The 12,818-nt window shown below is 41.7% G+C and overlaps 1 protein-coding gene across 1 annotated transcript in view; it reads left to right on the top strand.

Annotated features, from left to right (window-relative positions):
* The window catches only part of HAPLN1 (hyaluronan and proteoglycan link protein 1), a 117,288-nt gene that overhangs the window by 58,578 nt on the left and 45,892 nt on the right, over positions 1–12,818 (top strand). Inside the window, exon 3 of the mRNA XM_075262436.1 lies at positions 9,679–10,047. Within this exon, the coding sequence (XP_075118537.1) occupies positions 9,679–10,047 (369 nt within the window). The remainder of the gene's footprint in view (positions 1–9,678; positions 10,048–12,818) is intronic.

Raw genomic sequence — 12,818 nt, 5'->3', positions numbered from 1 at the left:
GACCATGGTCATGTGATTTACGGTCCATGGTCATGTGATTTACGGTCCATGGTCATGTGATGAGCACACAGGTGCACAGCTGATTACCAGGCAGATGTCTGATTATTGTGCTGTGACTATAACGAGTGGCACCTGTGTCCTCATCACATGACCATGGACCGTAAATCACATGACCATGGACCGTAAATCACATGACCATGGTCAGACTTTTATCCTCTAGAAGTAACAGAATGAATGACAGCAAGCAGAGATCTAGAAAACCGTGAGAAATTGATACAGAAAGCATATTGGAAAATTGTACAACTTTTTATTATACAAACCATAACATTTGTCTCTCAATATTGGTCTGAAAGTGGACAACCCCTTTAACTTTACTCCATGCTTTCAAAAAATTCCAGTTTTTTGCCCATGATATCAAGCATTACATGGCAGTAAGCTAAACTTGACAAGTACTCTACATTTCTCTTTTACATTCCACTAGTTCTCTTCTTCATATCTGGGTAATAAACAAGAGACAGCACCGCACAGGAACCTAGTGAATTACCCTCAATATGCACTCCAACCACCAACAGACAAATGCTCTTCTTTGGGGGTTGTGGGGGTCACAACTCCCTTTAAGACTGTAACACCAATGTGTAGCTACCTCTTTAACACCGGCAATCACTGGATTATTAGCCAGCCATCACCAGGATGTGCAACAACAACAGAAGGATAACGGACAACAATTTCTCGATCTTGGAAATAAGTATATATAAAATCCGCGCTTACCAGAGGTGAAATATAATGATCTTTTATTGATAAAACTCTTTATAACATGATGACGCATTTCGGGTCTATAAGCCCTTCATCGGGTACAAAAAATTCTGCAATATACATATAGTAAATGACATATAATATCGTAGTCACAAATGAGCGCATATCCTCAATTAAAACATCAAATAAAAACAATTGTCTTGTTAATCAAAAAACACACGGGTAAAACAACACCTGGTCATTACTCCTCACATAACAGGGCATTCACCAATGTTGTGCTATTATATATTATGTCAACTGTTAAAATGTCAACTATAGTAGCTCTTATTTATCCACAATACTCTGGACAATATACCTGTTGATATTGAGATAAGTCCTGGAGGATATAATATATCCAAGAAAAGAATTAAAAATACACGCAGCAACACCATGAGGTTGTCTTACCTCGATCCTATGGGACAAATGCGCACTGCCGCACACAGAGTTGGCTGTTTTATGGTGTCGGTGGACGTCATTACGCCAACACGTAATCACATATCCACTTTCTATAGTCATGCACACTAGAGTGCGCATATGTAGCCGACGATCTCGGTACGGCACCCGATGCGCATGTGCCAAACTCACAGGTCGGCGCGTGGGCACTATAGTACATTTAGATGTTAGTATGTTTTTTGATTAACAAGACAATTGTTTTTATTTGATGTTTTAATTGAGGATATGCACTCATTTGTGACTACTATGTTATATGTCATTTACTATATGTATATTGCAGAATTTTTTGTACCTGATGAAGGGCTTATAGACCCGAAACACGTCGTCATGTTATAAAAAGTTTTATCAATAAAAGATCATTATATTTAACCTCTGGTAAGCCCGGATTTTATATATACTTATTTTGCAAGATCGAGAAATTGTTGTCCTTTATCCTTCTAATGTCTGGGTAATATCTTGATCTAGAATAAATCGCTTTGTGCAAGATTAGGGCAATGATCAGCTTGGTCACACACAACCTCGGGGACTGAATGGTCATCAAAGATAATCAAATGTTAGGGTGCATGCGTAACGCCGGGCGTGTATGAGAGCCGTACACGCCGGCATTACAGCAGACTGCCGAACACTTCCCATTCACTTCAATGGGAGCGCTCGTAACAGCGGCGTTTACGAGCGCTCCCATTGAAGTGAATGGGAAGTGTTCGGCAGTCCTGCTGTAACGCCGGCGTGTACGGCTGTAATACACGCCCGGCGTTACGTAGTGTGCATGCACCCTTACTCTGATGACATCAGCATAGACAATTATGGGATTTGAATGAAATTGATCTTTCCAAATTGGTGCTTTGTGGGCCTTCCTGGTTGGAACTGGAGTGTTCCCAGTTGGGTAGTGGGCAGGGCTAAAGTATGCCAAGATTTTGCCAAAACCTATGCATCAGACAGGCTGGGTCACATTATCTACATGGGGCAGAAGGGTGGCTTTTGGAACCTCTTTTTACCATTAGCATGAGACTTTAGGGCACTATTCATTCCATTCCTTTCAATTGTATTGTACCTGATACTTTGTATGAAGCATTACTATAGTCTTTTTTTATTTGCTTTTATTGGCTTTTTTATGTCTTATATTCCGCAGGCTCATGTTACATTTTACAGGAATAAGGAAAGTACAACAACATTGGAGAATTTTAAGTTGCTTTCATTAGACTTTGATGCTGTAAACATGTTGGAACATAGTGTTATCGCATCCAGTTAATGTAGTGGCAATATAGCAAGTTACAGCTGTCTATTAATCCAATTTGCAAAGCTGTTGAAAGGTCATTGAAACACTCTAATGAGACAATATATTTCCCAGATACTTTCTGAACAAATACTGTGGTCTGTTTCTTTCGATGGAATACAATGTTCCAATTGATTCATATGGTATTTATACCCTTAGAATATAAATGGGACTTAAGCCACTTTTATTAAGGGAAGAATGACTTCTTCTGGCGACGAGTTTCTTTATAATGTCAATGCTAATAACAGCTAGTTACAATTCTTATATCCTAAAATAAATAGACATGTTAGAACTTGGGGGAAAAAAATGTAATGATTCTATCAAAGTGCACGCAGTTATAACAACATTATACTAGTACTATGCATTGACTTCATTTGGAATATGGCCAATGACTTACAAATTTCCTTGTACTACTTTACTGGTTTATGTGCTGTCTTGCATTCTTATCACCGTCTGTGTTTTCACATTTGTCCTCAATGTCCCCAGTAAAGCATTGCACTACGAGGACTGCCTTCATTCTCTGTAACCTTCTCAAGGTCTTCTAATCATTCTTCAATCAACTCCACCAACTTCTTCCCACTTCTGTTTTATGCACAAGGTAGTTGGGGACACAAATGTTTAGATATTTACAAACCAGGGGATCAGCCAGTGACAAATGGAAATGGTTTCAAAGATTCACTTCTCCGCTTGGGAGTTGTAAAGGATCACATTGTGAAATTTGGGGAGTTGTGTTTACATTCTTTATATTCTGTTGAAAAATCATAACCCTTTTCCTAGCTATAGAGACTGTTTGAAATTAGAAAAAAAATAACTTACTCGTAGACAATGGGGTACATTTATTAAGATCAGAATTTTATACCTAAATCTAAAGCCCCACGTAACAAGACGCAGCCAAAAAAAATTCTGCGGAGAAGACCCCAGAAAAAACACATTGCGTTTTTCTCTGCAGTTTTTCACAGATAGTCCGCAGATGTCATATTGGATCTGCTGCCACTGCAGGCACGGGTATAAGTAATAAAGAAGGTTCCACAGGTGTGTCTCCTGATGCGGTGAGGGATGATCACCGCCGTTTTGTGCCGGGACTCACAATTGGGTGGTTGAAGCGCAAATGGTTTAATAAGTCTTCACACACCTAAATGGTGGTCTCTCCCTAAGGAGTGACGATATCCCCTTAATCCTTTTTGGAAACTGAATACTTCAAGGGTTCCAATCACTGGAAACCCATTTTTCTCCCTAACACATAGCAATAGTCTTAAGAAAGGCTATCCATCTCCTACCTTTAGATGTCTTCTCCACATCGCCGTTTGGTAGAAATCTTGGTTTTCTTCCGTATGTAAATTAGTTATCTCACAGCACCGGGAGCAGTCACCAGCGCTCAAACATCACTGGGGGCATCCCCAATGCTCTCAGAGAAATCTGAGGAGGGAGGAGGGGCGGAGGGAGGGAGGAGGGGCGGAGGGAGGGAGGAGGGGCGGAGGGAGGGAGGAGGGGCTAAGTGCATGGGAGTGAGCCTGTGTTTCTAGCTATTCCTGTGGCTATACCATGTGACCTCCATGCCCAGATAGAGGAGGGAAGCTGCTTTCATTTCTTCTGTTCTCCCAGTTATCAGGCTAGCTAATTCAATTGTGTTCATTATGGCAGAGACAGGCAGACTCTGTATGTAACACAGAATGGAGTTGCTGCTGCCTGTACTTCATAGTCCAATATGGGCGGGCGGAGCTACATGTGAATTTGGGGGCGGAGCTCAACTGCAGGTTGCATGTGAAACCCCGCTCACCAAATGATGCAAGAAACCAGGAAGAAAGAAGATTTTACAGCAGTAAAGACTGATGAGTATGTGAGGTGGGAATACCCCTTTAAATGCAGCTTCTATTTGCCTCCCAATGACCTGAATTTAACATTAAACACTTTTGTTATTCTTTAAGCAGTGACTTGGAAATCATAAAGTGGATGTCGTGCCATAACAATATTCTTTTAAGCAGGGCTATCTGTAAAGTCAAATAAAAAAAAAATGAAACTTGGAAAAATCTGATTGTGTATGCTGTCCGTCAGAATGAAGATCTCATTAGAGTGACCTCTTTTCAGATTTCTTAGAGTAAACACAGTAAAGACTCGCGATTGTTGGTCTGAGAGACAAAAAGTATGGCCAATGTTACCATAGCATCAGATACATAACTATATATCTCCATATCTGCAATAATAGACTACAAAGAAAGCAATCTCAAGGTAGTCAACCAGCCAAACATGTTTGTATTTTTCTTTCTAGCAGTATATAAAACTGCATGTGCCCAAGGACATGAAAGGTCCGCTTTAAATGAACTATAATATAAAATAGATAGATAGAATCATAATACCATTTCCATTGTGGTTTTCCATTAAAAAGTTGAAAATTTGTTCATGGTAGCAATCCATTAGTTCTATATTAGAGATGAGCGAACACTAAAATGTCCGAGGTTCGAAATCCGATTCGAACGGCCGCACACTGGCTGTTTGAATGGATTTCGAACCCCATTATAGTCTATGGGGGGAAATGCTCGTTTCAGGGGTAGGCAAAATTTGATACAATTATACTTACCAAGTCCATGAGTGACGGTCGGGCTGCATTCCCCTTGAAGTCTTCTCCCAGCGCAGCGCCCCTGCAGCGTCTTCCGGCTGGAATTCACTCTGCCTAGGCATCGGGGCCTAGGCAGAGCCGACTGCACATGCGTGGGCATGCCCGCGCATGCGCAGTTGGCTCTGCCTAGGCCGGATGCCTAAGCAGAGTGAATTCCACCCGGAAGAACACGCGGAGACGCAGCGTGGAGAAGACTTCGGAAAGGTAAGAGAAGAACCAGCGTTGATTGGCAGAATGTATAGCATTCTGCCATTCAACGCTGGTTCTGCATCGAACCTTAAACTTCGAACAGCTAGTAGTGTTCATTCGAGTACGAGTATTTCGAATACCGTAGTATTCGATCGAACACCTACTCGATTGAACACTACTCGCTCATCTCTATTCTATATCCTATTTCTTGCATCTGATATTATATTTTATGCAATGTTGGCCTAACCCAGTTCTACCTTACGATATTGATTACTATCCCCATTTGAGGGGAAACTAGGGATACATAGAGAGTATCTACATTGGTTTTGATCTCTATGACTCGCTAAATCATGAGTCTTTGAGATGGAGAATTCACTATTAATGCTGTGGATTTTTTAACAGTATTGTTCCCCTGACACACACATGGACTTTTTATCCAGAGCATTGATCTGCTGGAGCTTCTGGTGTTGAAACAACCTGACGTGTATACCCCAAGATACCAGCACTTAATGTATTAAACAAATGGCGGATAGTATTTCCCGTTGGGGATCTTCTTGCAATTATTTGCGGGGCAAAATGAATACATGAATAAAGTGAGTTGTGTGCCCAACATTCTACTCTGTAACACGGTCGCATCTTTCCCCTGATAGGGTTATACCTTGACTACTGGGGACATCCCATTACAGTGGTGTGGTATTTCATATGTCTTGTCTATTATTAATATTTTTACATAGAGCAATAAAGTATTTACATATTTTAATATTAGCCATTTTTCAGTGATTTGTTGTCTGGAAATGATTAATCCCTGGTCAAACCATTAATAAGCTTTATTTAGTGTGTAAGAAAAATCACGGTTACTGTAAAAATTACTGTATTATTATCAGGAAAAATCACCCAAGTTATAATTTATAGCGTTAAACATAATGCATAATGCATTTGTACCCTACAAATTAGGGTACAGATGTAGCAAAGTCTAATGTGACATGGATAACTTGCTGGAATGCCATATCTTATCTTAGAAGAAAGAACAGGCTTTTGCAAAGAATGGCTTAGTGGTGGAGGACTGTCTCATGGTATATCTAGGTCGGATGTAGAGATGTAGCCATCTTCAGCTTGAATCTTAAGCAACAGAAACCATTGAGAGCAATAGAAAAAAGTCAAGTCCCAGGGATTAGCAACTGTTTACTTAACTTGCTGCAGAGGAGACTCTGCAGTGCTTGTATGCGGGAACCACACTGGCATATACTAAATGGTGCAATGTTTATGGTGGGATTTATAGCTTAAATGCAGATGGATTGCATTATATTCATATTAAAGTCAAGCTAATAAACTTATATTAATAGACTTAGCTAATATGCCTTATAATTAGAGATGAGCGAACAGTGTTCTATCGAACACATGTTCGATCGGATATCAGGGTGTTCGCCATGTTCGAATCGAATCGAACACCGCGTGGTAAAGTGCGCCAAAATTCGATTCCCCTCCCACCTTCCCTGGCGCCTTTTTTGCACCAATAACAGCGCAGGGGAGGTGGGACAGGAACTACGACACCGGGGGCATTGAAAAAAATTGGAAAAAGTCATTGGCTGCCGAAATCAGGTGACCTCCATTTTAGACGAATAGTGGATTTCAAATCCGGGTCATATGAGAATGTGAACTTTGTGACTATGAGACAGGGATAGCTGTACAGGCAGGGATAGCTAGGGATAACCTTTATTTAGGGGGGAATGTTATTAAAAATAACTTTTTGGGGCTCTATCGGGTGTGTAATTATGATTTTTGTGAGATAAACTTTTTCCCATAGGGATGCATTGGCCAGCGCTGATTGGCCGAATTCCGTACTCTGGCCAATCAGTGCTGGCCAATGCATTCTATTAGCTTGATGAAGCAGAGTGTGCACAAGGGTTCAAGCGCACCCTCGGATCCACTACTTCATCGGGCTAATAGAATGCATTGGCCAGCGCTGATTGGCCAGAGTACGGAATTCGGCCAATCAGCGCTGGCTCTGCTGGAGGAGGCGGAGTCTCCATTTTAGACGAATAGTGGATTTCAAATCCGGGTCATATGAGAATGTGAACTTTGTGACTATGAGACAGGGATAGCTGTACAGGCAGGGATAGCTAGGGATAACCTTTATTTAGGGGGGAATGTTATTAAAAATAACTTTTTGGGGCTCTATCGGGTGTGTAATTATGATTTTTGTGAGATAAACTTTTTCCCATAGGGATGCATTGGCCAGCGCACACTGCTTAGCACACACATTCAGCTCTACTTCATCGGGCTAATAGAATGCATTGGCCAATCAGCGCTGGCCAATGCATTCTATTAGCGTGAACTGAGTTTGCACAGGGGTTCTAGTGCACCCTCGGCTCTGCTACATCAGATTGCTACATCTGATGTAGCAGTGCCGAGTGTGCATCAGATGTGTAGTTGAGCAAAACTGACTCAGCACTGCTAAGTCTCTGCATTCGCATAGGAATGCATTGGCCAGCCTTCGGCCAATCAGCGCTGGCTCTGCCGGAGGAGGCGGAGTCTAAGGTCGGACCTGAATGGAGACTGGTGTGGAGCGATCTTAGACTCCGCCTCCTCCAGCAGAGCCAGCGCTGATTGGTCGAGTTCCGTACTCTGGCCAAACAGCACTGGCCAATGCATTTCTATGGGGAAAAGTTAGCTTGCGAAAATCGCAAACTGACAGGGATTTCCATGAAATAAAGTGACTTTTATGCCCCCAGACATGCTTCCCCTGCTGTCCCAGTGTCATTCCAGGGTGTTGGTATCATTTCCTGGGGTGTCATAGTGGACTTGGTGACCCTCCAGACACGAATTTGGGTTTCCCCCTTAACGAGTTTATGTTCCCCATAGACTATAATGGGGTTCGAAACCCATTCGAACACTCGAACAGTGAGCGGCTGTTCGAATCGAATTTCGAACCTCGAACATTTTAGTGTTCGCTCATCTCTACTTATAATCATAATGGTATATATACATACTTTAATTTCTTTTTATTGAGTATTCAGTTTTATTTTAGTATATAGTAATATATAATAGACTTAAAGGTAACCTGTCAGGTGGTTTTTCCACCCTAAACTGTTCCCATTCTGAGCAGGATTAAGTAGTTCACTTTCCTTTGCTCCCCTCTCCACAGTCCAGTCACATTAATGTGACCACTTGTCAAAATCCAGAACAACCATCTTTGGCAGAGCGGACCGCTGTAAGACGTGCAGGAAGAGAGGGGATCTAGTGATGATGTTCACTGGGATGTTGAGCCATGCCAACTCCAGTGCCGTGGCCAGCTGCGCTACGTTACACGGTTGAGCATCCATGGTGCGAACAACCCGATCGAGGTGGTCCCACAGAGTATGGGAGTACGGTAAACTCATCCTGGTGCTCCTCGAACCACATACGTACACTGCGAGCTTTATTACACACCGCATTGTCCTGCTGGTAGATGCCATCATCCTGAGGAAAAACATTTCACATGTAGGGGTGATCATGGTCTGCAAGGATAGATGCATACTTGTGTTGATCCTTTGTGCCTTCCACAATGATGAGTGCACCCAGATGGCTGATGACACGTGCCTTCTGTGATTGGCTATTTAACGTTGACGTCAAAAGTAGGCGGTCACATTAATGTGACTGGACTGTGTATAATTTTTCTGTTGCAGCAAAGTGAAGCTGAAATGTTTCTTAGCGCAAAACTTCATATAGAAATTAACCTAAGTAGTCACATGGGTGGAGCAGCTTCAGCTTAGTCATCCTTACTAATCACAACTCCTGGGTATGATTGACATCTCCCTCTCAAATTCATTCCTTACAAGGGAAGTCATAGAAGGCCAGAGCAGTGAGAAGCTACCAGGCAGAAGTTCGGACATATCTTGCACTGCATATTTTTTACATAAATTAAGTCCACATATAATTGGTGCAAGGCGTATAAGCCAATTTTTTAAAGCCAGAATTCGGGTTTGTTAAGCTCAATAAATTTCCCTCAATGTGTATTCTTGACTATTTTAATGAGGGAACTTTGTCCTTTCCAAAGGCACTGTAGACAGCTCCAAAGCAGACAGAGTAGTGCTGTGTACTTTAGTACGTCACTACATTATGGTCATTTGTTTATGCCGTAACAATTCTTCAGTGATCTGACAGTCTGTTTTGGGAGATCAACAGAGATCTCAGAGTGAATGTCAGGAGAGAGCTGGGAGCAGAAAAAGACTCTAAGTGGATGAAAAAGCATTTTTTAAAATAAAATATACAACAAAGTTTCTTATATTCCATTGCATTGTTGTTTTATGCAAAGTTTGCTAAAAAAAAAAAAAAAAGGTAGTGATCGATTAACTAATTCTTTTTCATTGTGTTTCAGAGGATGATCCTAGTCTTTTTGTGGAGGCAGAGCAAACTAAAGTGATTTCCCATCGAGGAGGCAACGCAACACTGCCTTGCAAGTTTTCACATGACTCAGTGACTACTGGATCACCCTCTCACAAAATCCGTATCAAGTGGACCAAACTGACTTCAGATTACCTCAAGGAGGTGGATGTCTTCGTTTCAATGGGACATCACAAGAGGATTTATGGCAGCTACCAGGGAAGGGTTTACTTACAAGGAGCAAGTGAAAACGATGCATCACTTGTGATTACTGACATAACACTGGAAGACTATGGCAGATACAAATGTGAAGTCATTGAAGGACTGGAGGACGATACCGCTGTTGTGTCATTGGATTTACAAGGTACATTTAGGTTTTATTTCTTGTCTAATCATTTTGAGGTACTGGTATCTATGCTATAAAGTTTTAAGAAATTGCCTAATTTTTTTAAATTTACAGGTGAAATATTTAATAATTTATAAAGATTTCGCTTTTACCCTTTTTTTCTAAGGAAGGAATGAGAATTATTAAAAAGTACTAGTCATGGTGGACAGTCCCACTAGATGACAGAAGGACCTAACAATTATAGAAATCTATTCCTTTAAAGGGGTATTCCCACGTCACATACTCACCAGTCTTCACTGGTGTAAAATCTTCTTTCTTCCTGGTTTCTTGCATCATTTGGTGGGCGGGGTTTCACATGCAACCTCCCGTTTAGCTCCGCCCCAAATTAGCATGTAGCTCCGCCCACCCATATTGGACTATGAAGTACAGGCAGCAGCAACTCCATTCTGTGTTACATACAGAGACTGCCTGTCTCTGCCATAATGAACACAATTGAATCAGCTAGCCTGATAACTGGGAGAACAGAAGAAATGAAAGCAGCTCCTCTCCCCTATCTGAGTGCAGGACCTAGGTCATGTGGTGTAGACACAGGAATAGCTAGATACACAGGCTTGCTCCTTGCACTTAGCCCCTCCTCCTCCTCCTCCCCCCTGAGAGCAGCAGATACATCACTTGACTTTTGAGCAGATAAGTCAAGGGCTGTGTCAACAATGAATTGAATAAAGTAAGATAGTGGACAAACAAAGCAGTTTTGCTGAAGCAATGTATTTAGGTAAAGTCTTACATCCACATTAACAAGCAGTATAGATAAGATCCTTTTGATGGGACATGTCCTTTAATACAATCCCTTTATTCCCAGTGGTTTTCACAAGGCCATTTTCAAAACATTGAGAGTCCATTACATGTCCATTCTTTTCATAGACAAAGAAGGTGGTTCTTCAAGAAGTAGGGATTGGTGAAAAACAGGTGTCCCACTCCCATTCAGGGAGGTTGTTCTCGAACATCTTGGAGATTAGATATGAGATACTGTAGCTGTCTGTGACCCAGAAACCCCTACCCCATCCAATAAGACATGCAACCCCCACAACCACCCCCAATTCAGTAGCTGTTCAGCTGATAATAATCTAATGTCTGTATCCAGCTTTGTGTTGCTAAAGATACCCTGATGAAGTGGACTATGTATTTTGGATTTACGCCAGCATATTTCGTTGGGTAGCATCCTATAAGGCTGCTGTGTCAGACTGACCTCTAAAGTGGTTTGTAAACCTGCACTGACTACTTGTTCTGTGCTGTTAATTATCATCCTCTATTATGTAATCGGCCTCTTCTCTTCATCTTAGTAGCGGGCAAGGTATTGAAATCCGGCAATATTGTTCACAAACAACTAGAAAATGTTTTTTTTTAGACCTGGAGGTTCTTTTCAAGTATACAACTCCATTACTTGATGTACTTTATATAACCATAATTATATTAGTTACCTAAAAGTATCCAGCAAACTAGACATCAGAGTACAATGCAAAATCTCTATTTAAGCCACTAGGGAGGTTTTACACAGAGAAAAATAGCAAAAAATATAAGGCTTTACTTATAAAGGTTCTTTCAATAATATCTTTGGGTTCAACATGACTCCCAAACTAATAATAGTGTCATATATACGCCTTTAATAGGAGCAGAAACATATCTTTGTGGCCACAAACTAAGGTCTCATTTACACGTCTACATCCATGTGAATGAGGTCTCAGTTTGTGGCCACTAATGAGCCCCCTCCCCTGCTCAGATGTGTTTGGTGTGCTGTCTGTAGTTGACGCCTTAGGTTGTGGCCACTAATGAGCCCCCTACCCTGCTCAGATGTGGTTGGTGTGCCGTCTGTAGTTGACGCCTTAGGTTGTGGCCAATAATGAGCCCCCTACCCTGTTCATGTGTGGGTGGTGTGCTGCCTGTAGTTGAGGCCTTAGTTTGTGGTCACTAATGAGCCCCATTCCCTGCTCAGATGTGGTTGGTGTGCCTGTCTGTGGTTGAGGCCTTAGTTTATGGCCACTACTGAGCCCCCTACCCTGCTCAGATTTGGACGGTGTGTTGCCTGTCGTTGAAGCCTTAGTTTGTGGCCAATGATGAGCCCCCTAACCTGCTCATGTGTGGGTGGTATGCTATCTGTGGTTCATCCGTTCTTCATGTCTTTTTTTATTTAAAAAACAACAAGCAACAAAATAAAAATAAATCAACTTTTTTATGGATATTCAAATGAGCAGGATTTTTTCTTTTTAATCTTAGGGAGCCTTCACACAATGTAACGCTGCACTCATTCTGATCGTAAAAACACGTTCAGAATGAGCGCGTAAAAAGCAGCTTCCATTGACTTGAATGGGAGCCATCATACGTGCGCTCCCCATTGAAATCAATGGGAGGCTTTTTTCCCTATGCTTTCAATGTATTACGCGTGTAAGGTACCCTTAGTTTTGGCACTTATATTCCTGCACTGTCATAAAAGCAGGCCTTACAACTCAGCATCATCACTGGACTTTGCAGAATGCCCCCATGACAGTTCTCATCCATAGACTTGTACTGTCAGGGGGTTGTTCCTCACACCCCTGGTCACTACCAGCTTTCTCGGGGTATATAATGCCACCGATGTCCGAGGACATGAAAGGTCCTCTTTAAATCTACTAACCAGGATAACTTGTAACTAGAGATGAGCGAACACTAAAATGTTCGAGGTTCGAAATTCGATTCGAACAGCCGCTCAATGTTCGTGTGTTCGAACGGGTTTCGAACCCCATTATAGTCTATGG

Source organism: Leptodactylus fuscus, chromosome 1 (assembly GCF_031893055.1).
Source record: "Leptodactylus fuscus isolate aLepFus1 chromosome 1, aLepFus1.hap2, whole genome shotgun sequence".
In the NCBI taxonomy this organism is placed as follows: Eukaryota; Metazoa; Chordata; class Amphibia; order Anura; family Leptodactylidae; genus Leptodactylus; species Leptodactylus fuscus.
This window is presented reverse-complemented; position numbering and strand designations above follow the sequence as displayed.